The sequence below is a fragment of the Hylaeus anthracinus genome, unplaced genomic scaffold (genome assembly GCF_026225885.1).
Source record: "Hylaeus anthracinus isolate JK02 unplaced genomic scaffold, UHH_iyHylAnth1.0_haploid 11989, whole genome shotgun sequence".
NCBI classification, from domain to species: Eukaryota; Metazoa; Arthropoda; class Insecta; order Hymenoptera; family Colletidae; genus Hylaeus; species Hylaeus anthracinus.
Genome location: NW_026534337.1, coordinates 4,490,898 through 4,512,630, shown reverse-complemented (window position 1 = coordinate 4,512,630; position 21,733 = coordinate 4,490,898). Strand labels below are relative to the sequence as shown.

At 32.4% G+C, this 21,733-nt stretch overlaps 1 protein-coding gene and 1 long non-coding RNA gene across 5 annotated transcripts in view; one reads left to right on the top strand and one right to left on the bottom strand.

The window, feature by feature from the left end:
- Window positions 1–21,733, bottom strand: part of LOC128888046 (beta-1 adrenergic receptor-like) — a 253,522-nt gene that overhangs the window by 16,203 nt on the left and 215,586 nt on the right. For all 4 annotated transcript variants that reach the window (XM_054144658.1, XM_054144660.1, XM_054144659.1 and 1 more), the window contains one exon: window positions 6,055–6,314. In XM_054144658.1, the coding sequence (XP_054000633.1) occupies window positions 6,055–6,307 (253 nt within the window). In that variant the 5' untranslated portion in view covers window positions 6,308–6,314. The remainder of the gene's footprint in view (window positions 1–6,054; window positions 6,315–21,733) is intronic.
- LOC128888137 (uncharacterized) overlaps window positions 1–21,733 on the top strand; it is a 174,271-nt gene that overhangs the window by 77,760 nt on the left and 74,778 nt on the right. The window contains exon 2 of the long non-coding RNA XR_008460191.1: window positions 16,402–16,543. This is a non-coding gene — a long non-coding RNA (uncharacterized LOC128888137). The remainder of the gene's footprint in view (window positions 1–16,401; window positions 16,544–21,733) is intronic.

Sequence of the window (21,733 nt, the reverse complement as noted above, 5' to 3'; positions counted from 1 at the left end):
GGAGTTGTTACAGAGTTCCCTCCTTAAAAGCTTCACACAGATTTTTGGCAGCTGTTGTCGTTCTATCGCCATTTGATGGCTGTAAAGTATATGCTGTCATAGGTCCACTTTGTCACAAGGGCATATTTATCGTATGAAATTCTGGTAGATCGTGTCTCATTTTCGAAAGTGTCGCGCTCCTTTATGGATTTAGGTGATTGAGTGCATTCCGAGTGCTTTAAGAGAGATCAAACCTTGCACGAATTGAAACTATGAAACTGACCAAGGTATTAAGTGCATGATATTAGGATATAAAAGGTATAATAGATATGAATATACAAGGTGTTCCACGCAACTGGGACAGGCTGTACCTTCTAAATGGTTGGGAATAGAAACAAAATGTCGTAAGTGAAAGTTAAATGGTTTCAGATGGTGTATAACATGCAAATAATTTTATGCACTTTTGTGCATTGGTGCATCAGAAAAATGCAACTACACTTTTTTTTCTAAATGGAAACCTATATTTTGGTCGACACAGATCACGATGTAGTTTCTTGTGTTTTATAAAAAAAGTATTAATATACTTATGCCCTAAACTTGTTCGTTAGGAAGTTATCGAAGGTAAAGTTATCTTCATTGTTTCTGTTTCTCAGCAAGTACCGTCGTTACAACAAGTGTTCGAACGGTGGTTCTCCATTGCAGTCCAAGCACTTTTCCAATCCTCTTCTTGACGTTGCGCAATACATTTCTTATGTCACTTTCCGTAATTTTGCATATTTCTTGCTGAATGCGTTGTTGGAGCTCCTCGAGATTAGTAACGTGCGAATACACTATATCTTTTACAGACCCCATCGCCATCATCGGATCTCACACCCCTTGACTTCTTTTTATGGAGGATCTGTAAAAGATAGAGTGTATTCATTCTTGGCGGTTTGTTGATATTCTTCCGAGCTTTACTAGTCTTCTTCACCGCCTTTCCGTTTGGTTCTGGTCTCCTCTTCAAATACTTTTCGTAAGAGTCGTGAGAAATGTTATACTGAAGCAAGTACTTGATACTAATCCTTCTTAATAATGGTTAGTCGGCACACCATGTAGAAGCTCATCTAAATTCAAAACAGTTCTTTAAAAGCAATCGTTGTCACGTCTAAACTTCAAAAATATTTTGTTAAGACTTAAATACATATTTTAATCCAAAACAAATCATAATTTCATAGTATCATAGTATCTACAAGTATTAATCTTAGTACACAAAGTTTTGGCTGAGATATTTTTAAAAATGTTCAAGATACATCACATTTCTAAGAAGGCTTTTTTTCCACGATAATTTGAGCACGTTTCATCTGAAATATACCAAACAAATTATTCCTTTAGAAGACGTCGACACTTACTGAATTGACGAGGGATTTTTCAAGATTTTGATTTTTACTAAACTCGCAGTTTGAAATTATCGTTTTCCTTGAATGAAATAGCAAATTTTCAACGAATAAAAGTTCCTTCTTCTATTTAGCAGATGTTGACATTTTCTATCAGAATCGTTTCTTTGGTATGTTTCATATAAAACATTACTTTTGTTAAGAAAATTTTAAAATTATCAAGATACAACAAATCATCTCAAATTACATATCAAGTTGAATACTTGTACTGTAAAATTCCTCTTTGCTTTAGATTGAAAGATGTACTCAACTCCTGACAAAAAGTCCTTGAATTTTAGCTACGAATGCAAGTTCGAATATCACTCTGTGCATTCTACGATACCGAGTACGTTGCAGATATTTCTTCTTAGCGCACTTCTTCCAAGAGGTTGAAAGAATCGAATAAACTGTTTCGAGTGAATTCGAGGAAAAAGGATGGCAAGCGATCGATCACGTCTCGCGAGCGTACGTGAGTCTCGATACCGCTGTAAAAAAAGGGAGTCGTAAAGCAGGATTTCTGTGGAAACTCGGAATTTTTCTCCTCGTTAAGCGAAGAACGGATATATATTTATTGTTACTGTCACAGTAAAATTGTGAAATTGTTATGGACGATCGGAACTCCCCGCTCGTTACAGGGGACACTGATGACTTCGGTTCCACGTTGGTGTTGGTAGAAAGAGTTGAAGAGTTGCGTGCAAGGAAGTTTATGGCCGGGTTAACGACGGAAACGGAACAAAATTTTCCTGCTGAATCGTCCCGAGTGCGGCGAAACTTAAAATTATTTACGCGATTGTCAAGATTTACGTGAAATGGGGAAGTGGTAAAAATCCTTTGGTGTATTTCATGAAAAGTTCCGCAAACGAAGATGACAAAGTAACAGAAGTTGAGCATTGCCGTGCAATCGTAAAGCAGTGGAATTTCGCGGATTAAAGGGATACTCGAATCTCTTTAGGAATTTTAAAAATCGACAATTCTTTGATCTTATATCTCTGGAATAGCGATGGTAACGACGAAACTTTCTTTCGTTGTAGATCTCATAGAACACCGCAAGAAACATGTAAAAAGTTTGTCTCCAAAATGAAAATACAATTTAAAAAAAAATGAAAGAATGATCTCTTTAAGAATTCACTAGGGGGTTGCTGGTCGATTTTGATCAGAATTTAAAATTGGCTATAAAAATTATTTCTCATTTCTTCGACCAAAATTAAGCAAAATTTCGTTAAATAACATATACGTAGGAGCAACTTATATTATCTATGAGAAAAAAATTCACAAAGAAAGGAGGAAAAATGGTTTGAAAAAAAACAAGAATCGAAATGAAAGAAAGTTATATCAAGGGCTTTCCAGAAGGAGCTTTAAAATCTTATTTTTTAATAATAAATAGATGTGGTGGACACTTAAACAACTTCATTTTTTACGTTTTATTCTAATCTACGTACTTTCATATAAAATAAAACAATCTGATATGTTTGTTAGAAGAACCGCATTGCGCGCGATTTGGAATAAAAAAAAATGGTTTATTTAATTCAAGATTGAACAAACTATACAAACACTTTGCTCAGTAACACACATACCGCAACCCGCGCAAACTCTCCACTATCGGATGCTCCGCTAATACGCGAATGTTCGAATCTGATGGGGAAGTTATCATTACGTTTAACAATATTCAATATCATCAATCTTTTATTAAAAAACAAAATCCTGAAATAATTTTGAAAAACCCTTCATGAATATTTGAAAAAGCAATATGACTTTTTCATTTCTCGACGTAATATTTCATACTCAACGAGCGATTTTTTAAATAATTTATTTATAATCGACAGAAGTTCCTTTTCAGAGTATTACAAAATTCTAAAAGAAGCTCGGATATTCGCTGTCGTATCGGTTACTCCATATCCATTGATATATACAAAAGGCGATCTCGGTTGCCTAGCGTGGGCGTAAAAATAGAAAAGTCAAAAAGCATTTTTCTCTCTTGCTATTATCTTTCGTGGCGTCGCGTCGTATCTATGCTTAGGTGAGTTTTGTTCTTTTACTCGCGGGAACACATAAAAGGATCTTTCCGCTGCGAGGGGCAAAAAGGAGCGATTTTACAAAAGAACGTCGAGGGGACTGTCTTTTATAGAATTGGTGTGCTTTGACAAAGAGATTTTCCTGCCAATGGGAAGCTTCACATTCTATGTGTCCTGAACCAATATTAAATGGAAGACTTTTCGAAAGGTTCTCGCGAGTTTCATCATATTTTTGAAATGGATATATTTATCGAATAATTTTTTTATTCATTCTAATTTTTCCATTCACAAATGGGTTTTATATTATTTCATAACTTTGTCCGTTGCTGTTACTGCTGCTCTTATTCGTAAATATTAATTTGATATTAGTTTATACTTTAATTTCAAAAATCCAATAATTTAAATTGTTCTTCCTTTGCATGCAAAAAAGGTCGAATTTTGTAGAAATGCATGACGATGACTCTTTACTTTCGTGACTAAATTATTTTAATAAATTACTTGTTTATTTTCGTAATATATGCTGGGAAAATTAAGAAATTCATACAATTAAATCCATCTTATTTGTTTAATAAATTTTTTTCTAAATTATTATTACTATTTTCTATAATATTAATATATTCCAATTCGAAACCAGAGATTGGTACACGAGTCGGAATTCTCCAAATTCCAAAAAAAAAGTCTCTAGCGTTGAAAAACTGGACTGAATGTATAAATCTCTCTGTCCACTAAATCTGTTTTAGTTGTGCATTGAGTGGAACTTACAGGGTGATTTATAAAAGCGGATTGAAGAATTTAGTACTACGTAGTATTCACAAAAATGGACAGCAACGCCCAAATAACAGAGGTTCGTAAATAAACTGCGGCGGTGAAAAGTCATTTAGTTTACAATTCCTTACAAATTGCGGTAGGAATTTAAATTTGTATTACAATAAATATCTAAAAATGTGAAAAAAATAAAACCCCCAAATAAAATGCGATCCGAAGCAAACACTTTTTTTTTATCTACTTCTATTCATCAGGGTTAACTTGTGGAATCACGGTAATTTAATATTTTTTGTGTATTTTAATATTGGTTATTAATTTAAATGTTTTTTATTCAGATAAGGAAGAAATGAATAGTCTGACTAAGCAAGTTCCCAATATACAGATATATGTATATTTATTTATTTATTTAAATCAATAATTATTGTACATTTTAACATTAATAATTAATTCCACATTAATAATAAATAATTAATTAATGTGTTTCATTGAGATATAGAAAAAGATAATATTTTGATCAAGCATGTTTCCAATATATTTTAATAATAAATATACAGCCAATAAATATGTATATTGAGTACATGTTTCAGCACATTATTGTCTTCTGCTTTATTCTTTGCTACCTATTTGCAAGCTTTACATCAAATTTTGTTTATTTATTCTACATAAATCGAATTAATGATAATATCAAATAAAAATGTTCATACTCGATGTAATGTAATAATCAAAAGGTGATCAAAATATTAAAATTTAATTAAAATATATCGCATAGGTTTGATAGTGTCTGTATTTTGTTTCATTTTAATTACAAACTAATCTCTGTTGATTTATTTTATTCTTCTTTCAATCAATTATTATATACTCATCTGTACATATTGCTATTGTTACATATGTACGGGGAACCTACAAAATTCATTCCAGTCGAATAAAAATATGAAATATCATTCGGAACCCTTCTAACCCTTTCAGAACGGGTTATATTTACACAATGTTGAATTGAAGACATTCATTCTTTCGTACAACCCCTGTTTCCTCGAAGTAATCCAACTGACACTCATTGTCAGAGGATATGAGTTACGTACCTGCTTCTTCATCTTACAAGGGAAGACCGCCTTGATCTCCGTTTTTATTAAAATTAGGCTTCCTTATTCTTCTTGTTATTAAAAAGATTCTAAAACTGCTTTCTTTGTAGCGAAAGATACTGTGTCACTTTCGGTTAGGGATTGAAAACGGTTATGATATCGTTTCTAGTTCTCGATACAGTTACAGTCAGTGTAAGAAGTATTCGTATAGCAACCAATTTAAAATAAAATTAATAAGAAAAGAAATAAGAGGTTAACATTAAAAATAATAAACTTTAATTTACGCAAATTCTACTCTAAAAATATGTAGGAATACTGGTAATTACTTCTTCCCCTAAAATTTATTAACAAAATAAATATATAAAGTTCTATTTTGAATTGTGGTTCCTGTACGAATACTTATTACACTGACTGTATAAGAACTGAAATAATATTATATATAAATATAATAGATTTGAAAGGTTCTAGTCTACATCGATTACGATTACGATTTTATAGAGTCGTTATTAGTTTGATTTGAAATCATACAAAAAATATACATAGTGTATGTTTAATGTATTCTATTAATGAATATAATAATATTAATATTTCGTCTTGCATAAGTGCAAATTTCAAAGTTCATTTTGCATCATTTATAATATCAAAGGGCCAATTGTCGAAAATAATTCCCTTATCATACATACATACATGTATGTAATGTGGTTAAGAATATTAGTGTTACTTTTCTCGTTAATTAAAAATACCAGCAAGCAGCATTACTTCCATTTTGGTTTCTAAATCTGAAAAAGGAAAATGAAATAGACATACCTCGTTTCTTGAGTTGATCCTCAACCACCACGGCTGAGATCATGAAGACGTTACCGACACTACCACCAACAGCCATCGACGCTAACAAAAGAAGTCTCGCCACCCTGGACCACGCCGACGACAGAGTGACCGGGGAAATATCAAGGTCACTGTCCAGGACGTTTTCCGCTTTATCCATTCTTATCTCTGACTCGAGGCCCATAATTTCAGCTAAAGTGCTCGTTGCACCGGGGTTGGTTGTCGTCGCGTTCATTCTGGAACTGAACAAATATGATCGTTGCTAGGATATCGAAGTCATGAAGTTTCGTTTTTAAAACTTAGAATATTAAAAAGGGGAAATAGAGAGAACTCGAACAAAATTGATGTAACATTGAAATTACATGATATAGTCTCCATTTTTAAGACGGGGCGGCGAAGTCAGGATTCGAATGGATGATATTGACTAATAAAAGTTATCATATTCTAAACAATTCTGAAACACTATGTTGCTCAAGTACAGATGTGCTAAAAGTATCAAAACGTTTAATTATACATCATGGATTCACAGAACAAAAGTCATATGAAAGCATCGCTTTTTCGACCGATTCTTTTATTTTCGCAGAAAATAGTTGAAAAGTATTTGATTTATTATTATTTATATCTAAGTATTCTAATATTGTAATTTACATTACAAGTTTAAATTCATAGCAATTGATCACGAAACAAGTTTATAACCGTTGTGAGTTAGGAATTATTAGAAAGCAAGCAGGACCATTTTATAGAATAATATTTTTTTTAAATAATAAATGTAATACCACTTTTCATTATTAAAACAATAACTTAGATTTCACATCTGTATTGAATACATTAAATCCATTATTGAATGCGTTTTAATAATTTCAGAAGCTTGGACTATATTGTTTTTCTTTTTAATGGCTACGTTTAACATAAAAGAATAATATTACTAAAATCTAATGTCTAATGTCTAATGTCTAATGTCTATCCTATAATGTCTAATGTCTAAATAAATGTTGTTTCCTTTTCAACCTTTAGTTTCTAAGATTGTACATAAATGGAGATCAAAGGAACTTTGTTTCCTTCTATTTCCTTCTTCGCGTACTTATTGTAATTTAATTTAAGCCGCGCGTGTATGAATGTCTGTCTCTTGTCAAACAATCGTACATAAGTAGCTTCTTTTGTTGGTTCGTTCGCCTATGTTGGCACGTTGTTTCGATTCCCATTTCGGTCACTTGACTTCATGTAATAAGCAAGTGACCAGCCGTGTGATCGAACTGAACAATCGGTTGCCGTCCTCTAGTTAGTCTTATTCGAGAGAAAGCCAATACGTTTCGAATTCAGCATTCTCTTCTGGTTAGTCGTCTTGTGACAGCTCTACCCTGGATTCGGACAAGATGCAGGGTACTTTTCTTTTCGTAAGACGTGCCGAGTCGGTCCATTTTGATTATCGAACAAGATTCGGAGAGTTATCTTATCGTAAGTCGTGTCAAGTTGGGTCGTTGCTGGCTTCGACACCGGGTAGAGTTTGCTAACTCGTAAAACGGGTGAACCGGGTTGCTCGGGATAGCGAGGGCCCTCGCGTAAGTCGGCTTATGGACCAAGGCCGAGTTGTATACAAACACGATCAGAGTAATGCCTTATCGTAAGACATACTGAACTCAGAGTATTGTTGGCTTCGAACAACATTCGGGGATTTTTCTTCTCGTAAGACGTCTTGGTTAGAGAGTCACGCATAAAGATTACTCCCCTTATTTAACTCGAATACAACAATGATTTGGGAGAAGACGCGGAAGAGGTATTACCCCTGAACTTGGGCGTATATGGCAGAGACAGGCATAACCGTTGCGAGGCATAAGCACTCCTACCTGGAAAAAGTCGGCTTGGCCGATCGGCTTCCGCGGAAACGTGGCGGCGGTGTCACTACTCGCGTCCGAGGCGGGGTCAGCAATGATCCGACGGGGAGATGCAGAAACGATATCTCTTTGTATCTTGATTTTGAGTCAATTTGGTTCCCGACTGGATGCAGAGAGTCTACCTGTCAGACATCTTGACGTCAGTCTTTCTCTCGAATCGGACTCGCCAAGAGGAAACGGGACTGACTTAGTAAGTCAATTGTACGGTTTGCGTCGCGTCGCGTCTATTCTCGCGTGTTAGCTTCATTTTTTTAGTTAAATCGGTTGCTTGACAGAGTCAGACCAGGAAATCGAAGGAGTTTAGTTTCCTTCTATTTCCTTTTCGTCCTTTAGTTTCTAAGATTGTACATAAATGGAGATCGAAAGAACTTTGTTTTCTTCTATCTCCCTCGCGGGTCTCCAGTCGCAGCAACCTCCACGTGGTGAGGCTTGGTAATCGGTATTACTCGCGACAAAGAATCATTTGTCTTTCCTTTGTCGCGAGTAATAGCGAGCTAATGGCTGCAAACTTGTAATATGATCTTTATGACATTTAAGTTTGCACGAATAGATCTTACACCTTGCCTCCACTTTCGCGCGGCTCAGCTGAACGCGATTTTGTCGCCGCACGATGGGCAATTAGGACAAGGCGTCACCTTTCAATTCCCTACGATATAATTCAATACGTCCATTTTGTTTCTGTTTCTCATATGATAAATGAAATCGTTAAATAGAAAAATGAAATGTGAAATGTGAAACAAGATAAGCAAATCGATTAAGTTAAAATGCAATTATTATTACCTTATGTTATAAATGATTTGCGATTATAGAAAACAAATGAAACACACAAGACTGGTAAAACAAATACTAAAAATGATTTACAAAAGAAGAAAAACACTTTGTGAAAAGAATTATCCGTGGATGTAGGAAAAAGGGAAAGATAACACTGTTCCTCCGCTCTTTTACTCTTTATTTTTAATTCGTTACCCTGCCTAACTTCAAAAGAGCGCTTCCACAGCCGTGAGAGTAAAGCCTCAAAGAGATAAAACGTCACTGAAAATTTCAATGTGTGTAAACGTCCAATGAACTAAAGGTACACGTATTATACGTGGTCCATTCACTACCATCTAATTTAGCGAGGCTCGTCTAGACGCGGGAAGATTCAATTAGGTATAGTTTAAACAGCTCTCTTTGAGAGGGAAGTTCTAGGTAGGAACAATTAGCGTCTCTGTTGAGATGTAAATTTACTTTATGCAATTGCGCGGATGACAAAAGCATATCTCTCGCAGTTCTTATACCAATTACGATAAAGTGATTGCATCTTTAAGAGGTTGTACCTAATCAGGATTTTCGAAAAAACGATTTTCTCGCTTTGCGTTTTCGTTGAATATACAGGGTGGGTCAAGTATGGGTCATAACGGCGCCTTTAATGCTTTTAAAGACAAATGTCAAAGGGAAAGGTTGAATGGTTCGAAGAGTGCTATATTTGTACGATTATTTTTTTTATAAATGCAATAGTACATGTGCATTCTATAGTTGCATTATGTTTGTAATGGAAATGCTTTTTTTTCATAGATTGAATTCTATCGTCATTCTACACAAAAGAGTATTATGGTAAAATGATAAAGAAATAATTAGATCGAAGATTTTTTCGAAAATTTATTCAATCTGATCAATATTACTAATTTAATGAAGAATTTAAGTTAAAAGTTTCTGTCGTTAATGAAAATTTTGGCTTGGGAAATCGTCAGTTTGGTCAAACGTGATACTTCGTTTATTCTTTCGATTAAAGACAAGACTGTATGTTATATTAATTAAATCTATTGTTTTTTTATTTAAAAAAACCCAGTCCAGAGATATCTTGATCACTAGACGATTTAATATTACTGTACAACAAAAATATAAGTGTATACGCGAAGATTTACTTAATTCAATACAAAATGATTCGATTATATAAATGCAAAGGCTTCTTAAAAGAAATTCTTGAAAAATCGCTTTATTCGTTCTCCTTACTAAATATAACCCATTAATTTAAAATTGATTTTAGGCTCCAACTTTTCCATCAGGCTAATTGGTGTCACTTTAGGGTAAACTTTGGATCTATCTTGACTTATGAAATTTAAAGCACGGCTAATGACCATCATCGAGTTTTAAACAGGAAGGAAACCGTGTTGCAGCGATTCGATATCAGGTTATTAAGCTCCCAGAGGAGCTTTGAAGATTAAGGCTGACATGCTGAGAGCCCTAATTGTGAGGTATTGATCAACCCTCGATTACGAGGATAGTCTGCTGTTTTAATAATCGCTTACCACGAACAATTCACGAGGTGTTCTCGTGCCATAAATTATAAGGGTGGTTTCATCATTAGGAATTCAAATTTATCGCATGATAAAATGCACTTCAATTTCCCCATAAAGATTAATCTGGATGCAACTTCTTGTAGAAATTAAATTTGAGACGCATACAATTCTATCAATTTTTATGGGTGAACAAAATATTAATATACACGTATTATCAATTTAACTGATACTACAATTAATATTATATTATTGACAGAAAATAAATATTCATACATATTTTATATTAGACGGATGCTTTGAGGAATTTTACAAAGGCCAAAGAACATTGTGTTTTAAATATACAGTTCCAGTCTATAGTTAGAAAACTTTAGGAGCGGTGTATATTTTTAGCGGGACGTGTATGGATAACTTCCACTCTGTCCTCGTGAATACTATTTTTATAGTGTTTCTCACTTGTTGCACTGTTTTTAAAGAGAAAAGTCTCTTCGAATACCGTTTCTTTTCGAAACTTTGCAAGTTAACAAGATTTACATTTCCGTAGAGGTGGGAAGTAAAACACAGTTTTCCTCGTAAACCTGTTCTTCTTATCAGGAGTTCTTTTATATCATTTATATCCTTTACATTGGACATTGCATTGTAATATTATATCTAAACAAGATATAATATACTACAAGAGGTAATCAAACCGTAACATCATTATAAAGTGCTTCTGTTGAGAGAAATAAAAGATAGTATAATTTTTTTGAATTTTTCGATCACAATAAGCTAGTGTACTTGAAAATCGAACTATGATTTAATACTGTATGACTTAATACTGTTCAATAAAAGAAGTAATTTATTATCAAAAAGTGCTAAATAAATTTCAGAAAGATTGTGAATACAATAATCAAGTTTATGTTTAGCTTTGTGGATTGCTTTAAAACAAAGTACACCAAAATAAAAGGATATGAAATCATTTAGATTCAATAGAAAGTTTGAATACGTAAACACAATTGTCTAGAATGTATTTTTAAAATGGATTTAAGAAATAATTATTTATTTCTACTTTAGGAAATGCGACAAAAGTTTTGTTTATTAATTGTCTTTAAGTAGAAATATGTATGCATTTTAAAATTATTTTCTAGAAAACTGTATCTATGCAATCGAATGTTGTATTTTATTTACATAAACGATTCCGTATCTTTTAATTTAAACCTTCTATACTTTACTTATTATAGAAATTCACAAACCTTACGTTTATTAAAGAAATTGTTCATCAAAGAAATCTAAAGTTAAACGTGTTAATATTTATTGCATACATATGAATCTTTTGGAATTTCCTTTATCACTTTTTGGTAAAAAATGATTTCTTTTAAGATGATGAGAAAATCACTTCTTCTGAAAAGTGACGATTGAGTGACACTACTTCGTTATATGATCAAAAAGGTCATTCACATGGATATTCCTTACATGTCTCTGAAGACACCGTAATTGTATAGAACATTTCTAAGCATTCTCTTAGCTCTTATTGACAATAGAATCTAACGATCAACCCGTTCTTCGAAAAGGGTTTCGCCTTCAGCAAGACTAGAAAAACTGAGTTCAAAAATATCGTATTCGGTACATCACATCGCAAAACACAAATTCCCGTCGTACCCTTATCGTGGCTTCGGTTAGATATTTATTACTTCTTATTCAAAATAAATTGCAGGTATACGGATCAGTTACGTATCCTCTAGAAGATGGATGGGAATTCTTTCGTTTGATGTATCAGTAGGTCTTCATTACACGATATCGAGTTTCGTGGGATCGGTGATGAATCGGGTATATAGTTACGTACCGTACGGAAAAACATTTCAAAGGTGTCTGAAGAAATTTTATTATCGATGAAAATATTACTTGAGTCCGTTTAAGAAAACATGGTAATGTTTAAATATACCTCTCATTAAAGAGTTTTGAATTGAACAAATTTATTACTTGTTTTATACTTTGAAATTGTTTTTGCTCCGACTCGTCTTCTACATCTATATCATTATTTTAAATTAAAAACATTTTAATAAATAAATGTCAAAGTAGCCACAAGCATGATTTATATGTCTCATTTTTATACCAGCATTTCCTAGCCTTGCATATACATACATCGCATTATTTACGTTAATGGAATAATTATTTAAAATATATTGAAAAGCTTACTAATTTGCACGAAGACATTTCTGTACAATGTGTGTTATATTATAGTACTTTGATATTTTGTTATATCCTTTGCATTAATGTATTTCATTGAATAATGCATATTTTTATGCTTTATTATATCATACATCACATAGTATTACTAGACTGTAGATGTTTATGCAAATTTATATTTTCACAGGCACAGAAAAAGAATTGCAACCTAAATAAAAGTATGTCTTATCTTCTAAACTGTATAATATGTATATGATTGTCGATATTTTGTATATTTTACAGTAACAAAAAATGTTAATAAAATACATAGTATTATGATACCTTATAGTATTAAATAAAACTCAGAAGATCACAAACCAAAAAAGGTTGAGAAACACTGTAAGTGATAAAATATCGATGAAATATATGTATCAATAATTTTTAAAGTTTCATCGTACATCTTAGATGTGTTCCCAAGGAATTACCGCGTATCAAAGAGAGTTATATCTTTCATCCTCGCACCACCTCTCATCCAGCTACCTCTTTTAACAGTGAAAGTGTTTTCTACCTTTAGCAAGTAAACAACTTTTGCTGTACTTCTTTTAGTTCGTTTGATGGAGAACTTTCTGCCAAGAATTGTACATCTTCCATTGCCATCGAGTAGAAACCACGTTGCTTTATTATTCATTCCCAGTACACGAAGGGAATGCCTCCATCTATTTTATTTTCCTCATACAATTTCGAATATATGTTTGTACTGCCTCTTAGACAACGTACACTATGTCATTTTCCGACTCGTAAATTCCTGTTATATGCTACAATTTCTCGAATAACGCGCACTACTCTGAACTGGAAAATAAGTGAGAAGTATAAACCGATGGTTTGTTTTCTAAAACTAACAAATTTATATCATTCCATTCTCAATTGATTGAGTTCACCTAATAAAGCAATGGGAAATGATTCCTTTCAACTATTTATCGTTTAAGTACACTTTTTATCTGTACTTTGCACTAATCAGAATGCCAAGACTTTTCTCGAAATTTTTCAAGTAACGAAATAGTGCAATTTCGGTTATTTCAGGTGTTCTTAATTAAAATTGTTGTCGTTATATAAGATAGCATTTACTGGTTGCAATGATAACATTAGATGTGAATTAAGAACAGTATTTCAGAAATCCATACCTTCATAGCTATTAATATGTTAAAATGTATTAAATATTATCATTACGCTCAACATATTACATTATTTTTCTTTGATTCTTATACGAATTACACAATTGTTAATGCAAGTTTCTCCCTTATTCATTCATATACATTCAATTTCTGTTGTTTATTTACGTTTATTGTCTACTTATATATACTTTTCTTTAAGTTCATAGTTACTAAAATTATTGTTACTATTAGAAATAGATCTTGGTGCCTTAAATTCAAGAATATTGGATTCGTTTAACGTTTTACTTTAAAGTTTCTCTAAATACATGTATATTTTTTTGATTTGATAGCTTTTCACTATATGATATATATATTTTGTCCTTTCTAATTTTCATTTTACATTTCAATGAAAAGATTTATAAATTATACAGTGAAAAACTACTGAACAAATAGAACTTTTATTTTATAATCGTTGTGCAAACAATTGTTTACAAACACATTGACAAAAGCACATTGCATACATAAAAGCCAAAAGTCTTCCAGCTTCTTTAATATTGATTGATTAACTAATTAATTCAATATTAATTTCGTGTATAGTTATCATGGTACTTGAAAACAATTTATATTTGTTATTGAATACTAAGTCAATATACCAATATTTTTATTTTAAGTTTTTAAGTATTAATTTTAACCATTTTAAGTGAATATGAATATATAATTGAAATCGAACGTAAAAGATGATATCTTGTGACTATTCATCACGGCAACATTAACAGACGTACTACCTTGTTACTCACCACCAACATTTTTCACATCTTTTCATAAATTGACCAACAAATTGGAATACTTCGCGTACCGTTTCCAGATTCTTAAAAGGGAGCATTTCAAAGAGTGTATTCGGAAAATGGGGCATTACAGCCCAGATAAGGGTACGTGCCTGATGGCTATGGATCGTCGAGTAAAGAGACTAAGAAATTCTCGATCGATGCGGTAACGGGAGCAGCTGAGGAGAGAATTACACGATTATGGAATCCATCTTTTAAAGAATTTCGCGAATGTCGAGTATGCTCAGCCACGAAGGCAATGGGAAATTACTGAACCGAGACTTTACGACGTTAATGCACGAATTCGACGTATCTTGTCGTATACTTTCGGACGGAATCAGTTGTTATGAAACTTGAAATCACTTTGAATACGTATTATACAAATTTTATAGTACGATTGGAACTTCCGACAACGTCGTGGCTTGTTCGGGATGTCTGACAACTTTCGAAATAAAAGAAATTTCATATGCACTTATACTTTCCAAACTGTTTACGGTTATGCGTGTATTTGTGAACTGTCATTCAGATAGTGATATAGAATTAAAGCTTTGTAATTGAATTTTATCGAGGAGACAAACGTTCTGTTTTGTTTTGCTATTTTAAGTGTGTTACTTTTTTTTTATTAAAGTAAAGTATGTAGAAGAGCATGAGACTCAATTTGCATGGAATTAATGCAAGTGACTTCGCATCATTTCTATTTGTATATACTTTATACTATATTATATTGTTGTACTATTATATCATGTACTATATATTATATACCACGTACTGTATACTATATTATACTTTCGAAACTGTTGTACAGTTGTGTGTGCATGTGTGAGCTCTCATCCAGATAGTGGCATACAATTAAAGTTTAGTAATCTAATTCTATGTGCCCTTTTTCATTATAATACAGTGCGCAGTTCTCTGTTTGCATGGAATTAATGCAATTGATTTTGCATTATTTCTATTTAACATTAGAGGGGTTAAAGGTAGGATAATTAATAATATTGAAAGTAAATATTATAATCATGCTACTGAAACTTATACAATTAATACCAAATTAACTCGATGTACCCGTTGTATAAGCGCATTCAAAAAGTCGGAACAATCTGACTCCACGGCTAATGGGTACATGAATAATATTCTCATTACATATTTATATTCGTATCATATAACGATGTTAAACTGCAATTGTACACAAGTTATAGAAGCACGACGGAAAACTAAATTAATGTACATTTAATATGGCAGAATCGAAATGACAGAAGATTGACTAATATATAACTAAATAGCAATTAATTATCAGACTCGGTCGACATGTATTTGAAAAGTAGCATTTAATACTTTTAATACATTTAATACATAATGTATGTAAACATGTATATTGATATTCAAATGAAAATCAATTTTTGTAATTTTTTGATTTGTTCATTAAAGAAGCAATGGTCTTTGATATTTGCACTATTCTTTCTAAATAGTGAAACATCAAATTGATCTTATTTATTTGTTTAATTGAACTTTTATTCCTCATCTAGAGACGCAGAAGTAATTACAATTATAATTTTAGTACAAAACACATGTCTCTCCTTCTGAGATAAAAAGTAACTCAATTTTAATGAAAACAATTTTTCGAATATTAACTGCACGTATATTTAAATATATATTTCAGCTTCAATTCTTAAAAGAGTAAAAATGGATCGAGCGAGGTTGATATAATAGATTTAGAAATTAATTCTGTGTCTTTACATTCGATCATTTATGACTCTAGTTTAAGTAGAAATACTTACTGACCATATTGTGACGTCAAAACAGCTTTAGTAATAGTGAGACACACAGATTGCTTCGTCGTTTTCTTTGTAGAATGTGCATTGGAATGTTTGATTTAGGGGAGAGTACAAGTTGCATGTTTTCATTTATAGATAAACGATAGAATATACTTCCGTTTATTTAAACGGAATTAAATTCTAAACCTACACCTCAATATATTATTGACGTTGAAACAGACTAAATATTTTCATGACAATTTAATTAACGCATATTTATTTTGTTGTTGTAGTTTGGAGACTGTCTGGGAATGCTACCGAAACAATGGAGTAATTAGCGACCTTCAATGCGCCACCGTCTGCAATGGACTACAGATCAGACAGGAAATTACCAGTACGAGACGTCTACACAGTAACTCCTAAGAGAAATGTCAGGTGAGTTACCTGAAGTAGACTGACACAGTCTAACAAGTTCTTTAATTTATAGCACATTACTCTTGATTACTCTTGATGGTTACTCTCTTAATTACACGAACTTAATTGAACAATCTCACGAAATACACGATCGTTTACTTTGACTTCATAAATCGTTTGATGTCGAACTATTAAGTCGCATCAATACTTCAAAGTTATTTCATTCAAGTAATCAACGTATAATTTGAATATATCGTAACCATTTCGCGATAAGAACAATAACGGAGATCTGTTTATATTATGTGTACCGTATTTCGAACAGATAAGAATTTGGAAATGGTTCTTGGGGATGAAGGTGACTGGGTGGAATGGATGAGAAATGTGCTGAAAGAAAGAGCGAGGAAAGAGAAGGAAGATGCAATTTGAAATTGATGTAATGTAAGCAAAAGTTCTTTCTTATGTAAAAATCACAAGAAATAGATTTTTCTTGTTATTCTTACTAGCAAAGAATTATATTTTCTTAAACTACGTTTTCGACTTATTTAAGAGCAGACAAATTCTTTTATTTGTGATTATTATATTCAATGTACGAATTTTTAGTTTTTATAATTGTCTAATTTTAGCATCTAAACAAATACGTCCGTTTTGAATAAAGTTATGTTCAATTTATAGTAAACTAGCTGCGCCCCGCGGTTTCACCCGCGTGGAATGCTATTTATTTTATTTGCGTTTGACCGACAGTTCAACCACGTTATTATTAATAGAAACTTATATATGACTTACTAATTAATACCGTGTAAAAGTATTCTCTTCGTTTCATTGTCATCAAGAAAATGATTTAATAACATTGTAGCTGTAATATTTATTTTTATTAGAAATATTATCCACCTAGAAAGGGATTAATCTTCAATGGCATGCACCTAGATAATATAAGCAGCTGATGCATGTTCATACCAAACATTATGGTTTGAGATTATCCTTCGAAACATATTCCCCCACGTGAATAACGTAACGTACACATGTGCAAGGTGCAATACATTATAATAGATACTGGTAAGCCTAGTGGGATTATTGGTTAAGAAATTACTATGGACCTTTAATTTATGGCAAAACGAAATTATCATCAGCAATATTTTGATAGCGACATAAAAATGAAATTACAACAGAAATCAAAAATATTCTTTTGATTTCTTCGTTTAAATTGTATTAGTCCTTCAAATATTATTATTCTTAAATACGTAACGTTCAACTTACGTTGCTCATAGGAATTTTCTTTCTAAAGCAGCTACCTTAAAATGTAGAGAATACAATTAGGATCACGTCTGGGCTTATCCACGTAGTTGACACTTTATAAAGAAAAGAATACAACGAGCGACAGACAATTTTAAAACGAGTTCAGTAACCTACGTACACTGGAAATACAAAATTCCTCTTTAAAGCTAATATAATAAAAAAGCTCATATAAAAGAAATTATATGAGGTGCAAAACTTAATTCTCTGCCTTTACATTCAGTCATTCATACTCGTAGTTTAAGAAAAAATATTTAGTCATCATTTGTTACATTAAAATACCAATTTGAAGATAAAAGAAAATGTTAGAGAAAAAAGTGGTACTGTTTAAGGACCAGATATGAGGATATTAAAGAATTTTCCGAATTTTGTCGTTTTCAAGGTGTTTTGAAATTTTTTAATGTTTTTGTTTCTTGTGAATCACCTGGCATATGTATGAAGTTCAATAGCCAATAAATTTTGTTTATTGTTGTTTTTCTAACAGATTACAAATGCAATTGGCAACTATTAGGTCTGGATATTAATTCTCTGTCTTCGTATTTAATTATTTAGAACTTTAGTTAAAATAGAAATATTTACTGGCCATTTTGTTACGTTAGAGTATATATATATGCTCTCTTGAAATGTGTGACTAGGGATAGAAATATGATTTTTCTTTATAAATAAATGATACGTTTGCTTTGGGAAGACACAAAATTAATTTCTGCACCTAATACTCTCGTATTATTTTCAATCTCATTTATGTGTTCATCCATAAACTTTCTTATAATATGGTGAACCCTACACTACATACAAAAAAAATATACATGTCGAATTGAGTAACCTCTTCCTTTTCCGAAGTCGGTTAAAAAAGGAAAAAAATTGTTCTTTTCTCATTAGGCGATTACTTAATGAAGGGCGGTGTTGTGCGACAGACTGGAAGACTTTCTATACTTTTTTTTCTGTGTACCGTCCTACGCTTCCTCCTACTAAAGAGAAATTGCGTGACATCTCTCGATAAAAGTAATAGCCACTATCATTAATTAATTTTACTCGATTAATGAGTCTTTGTCATATAATGATTCTTCTCAGTGTTTGATCGTTTTTACTAACGTGGAACAAAACTGTTTGCCTGATATTATTATTTTTTTACTCGCGAACTAGGAATTTCTTTTGTTTTTTAAAAATTTGCATCGTTAATTCCAGTCAGCAGGTCGGAACGCGCAAAAAATGTATGCCGCATGCATCTGACGGCTCTGCACTGCAATCCTTCATATTCGTGAAAATGAATATACAACAGAGATGAACGAAGTTTTTATATCCAGATGAAGAGTTCGAGTTAGAATCGAAAAGTAAACAGCTTTTGATCTATCTTTCCCTTTAATTAGAATCGCAATATGAATTTTGGGATGAAGTTACATTTCAACTTGAATGTACAAAAGCTTAACTGAATAACTGTCTGATCCAATAAATGTAGCAAATAAATCGTTATAGAATGTATCTATTCGTCGTCTGTTACTCCAATGAAATTTTGTTCGTCTCTGTGTAGTTCTATTTTCGGATCCTCATTTAAAATTTCAAACTACTAAAGAGAATTCACATTTATTTAAAAATTGAAGTGTATTTACTTCATATTTTATCGTGCACTCTAATCTGTGAATTTTATTCTTGTTATTTTTAAAACCAGAAACAATGTTCTTCTTTTCAAAATTGAGATTACTGCAAAATTAAAATTTTCCAAAATCCAATGAATATTTACGATAACACAACTATGTATCTAATGCAATCTATTGCATAGCTTGTAAACATATTGAACGGAGATATATGTATAAGGATTCTGCTGGAAGCTAATCCAGAGTTATGAACGTGGTGGTAATGTTATTTATTAAATTTTCTCCTATATCTCGAATGGGGCATATACATTATAGTTTGGACGAAGTATGCAGCATGTAAATCGTAACGGCGCCGAGCCAACATGAACGTATAACTGTCAACTGTGTTTTATGCGTTGGCACGTATAAATTTTGAAAATCTACTCTACGGTTTGTCAATCAGGTTCGAATATACAGTTTCGTATGATTGTACCAGAATCGTCGTTCTTCTTCAATCGTAGATATCTTAAACAAGAATAGTTATTTACACGCAACTATGCTGATTCTGTTTAAATCTGTCGTTTATATTCGGTTATGCATACTTTATCCTGATGTACATTCAACTGAAAGAACGAGACAGATTCGTAGCTCCAGGATTCGAGCCAAGAAGCTTATCTGCAATCCTGGCGAGTGGCGATAAATGTTCTTACTTAACACTTTACGAGCGGTAGCGTTTGGGCATATATGTACTTAAATTCAATAATATTGTTTATTTTCATAACATTAGTGTTATATTATATTATATTTATATTTATATAATATTTCATAATCCACATATTAATGGAAGCATACAATGGGATCGTGCTATCTTAGTAATAAATAAGAAAGTATTGTTTGGCATGGAAAAGAGACAATTAATAGGCTACCGGTCGGTAAAGTGTTAATAGTTAAACGATAAACCAAACAACATCATGCATGTACGCATTTATTAAAGTAATACGAAGTAGAATTCAAAAACCCATATAATCATTCTTTTTTTGTTGTAACTATTTGGTTTTGTTTTGTAATCACACAAATTATTTGCTATTATACAAATACTAATAAGCAACATTTGTGTCTTACACAATATTTGAAGTAGGAATTTATAAACCGATTTTCGTAACTGTATTTATATATTTAAAACAGGACATGATGAAGAAAGTATTGAATTGATATTAATAAATTGTCAGTAAATTGAATTCCATAAAAATAACTATTATAATAATCTCTGCATAATATCAGCAGTACAATTCCTGTTGATAATAAAGGATTTTCTAAAAGGACCTTTAGAATTTAGTTTTTTAATAACAATATACGCCTGTCAGCATAGTCGCGATGAAAATGTAAACATCATATTTCACGTTTTATTATAATAATATACACTTTCATTTAAAATAAAAAAAAAATCCATTTATAGTTGATCGAAACTATGTTTACGAAAATCAGACTTCTATTACCGAAGTAATGCTTTCGCGTATGAAGTCGATTTACTAGAATTAATTAAAAAGCTAAGACGAAAATGAATTCGAATATATGCTTGTTTCTTTATATGGATAAAAGTCAGCATAAGTAATTCTTGAAAAATGTCTATAACTTTCTACAACTAAATGTTTACTCTTTAAACCTAGTATCACCACCATCTGTGTTTTATTAAAAGAACACCTCAAAGCTCCCGTCGAAAAACCCATTACACCATATTTCCTACAGCGTAACTACAGAATCCAACGATTACACATTTTGTAGCTGGATCACAATTCCTCGGGTGCGATTCAATTCTTCAACGAAGACTGTGTTAGACGTTGTCGTTCGACCACTTGCGCAATTATCTCGCTATGATGTAATCCGTTGTGGCAAAACTATCTGTCAAGTTAACCAGCGTACCAGTGAAATTGTGATAGAGGAGAGATAATAAACCTCTCTAATATTCATGGTCTCGAAAAGATTAAAGGGTTTACGGACCACAGCGTGTTCGTTAAGCGGTGCAATTTATCTGCTGTGTGTCGCGATGCTCGTCGAAGCGTAATATCGCCGATTAGTTATTAAGGGCCAAACTTCGGAGATTCCCATACTTGCGTATACTACATCAAATAGCGCATTGAGTGGTCCCCGCCACTCCACGGACTGGACACACGGCTTTCGATGTCCGTTCGCCCGTGAAAGTTAACCGCGCGGAGGCGTGTTAACATGTTACGTCTCGCGATCTGTCCTTTACTGACCAATCTGAAGTGCATATTGCAGTGTCGTAGAACGATCACAGCGATTAACCGTCGCCGTCATCGTATTAAATTCCCATGGCAGACGGGATGATACT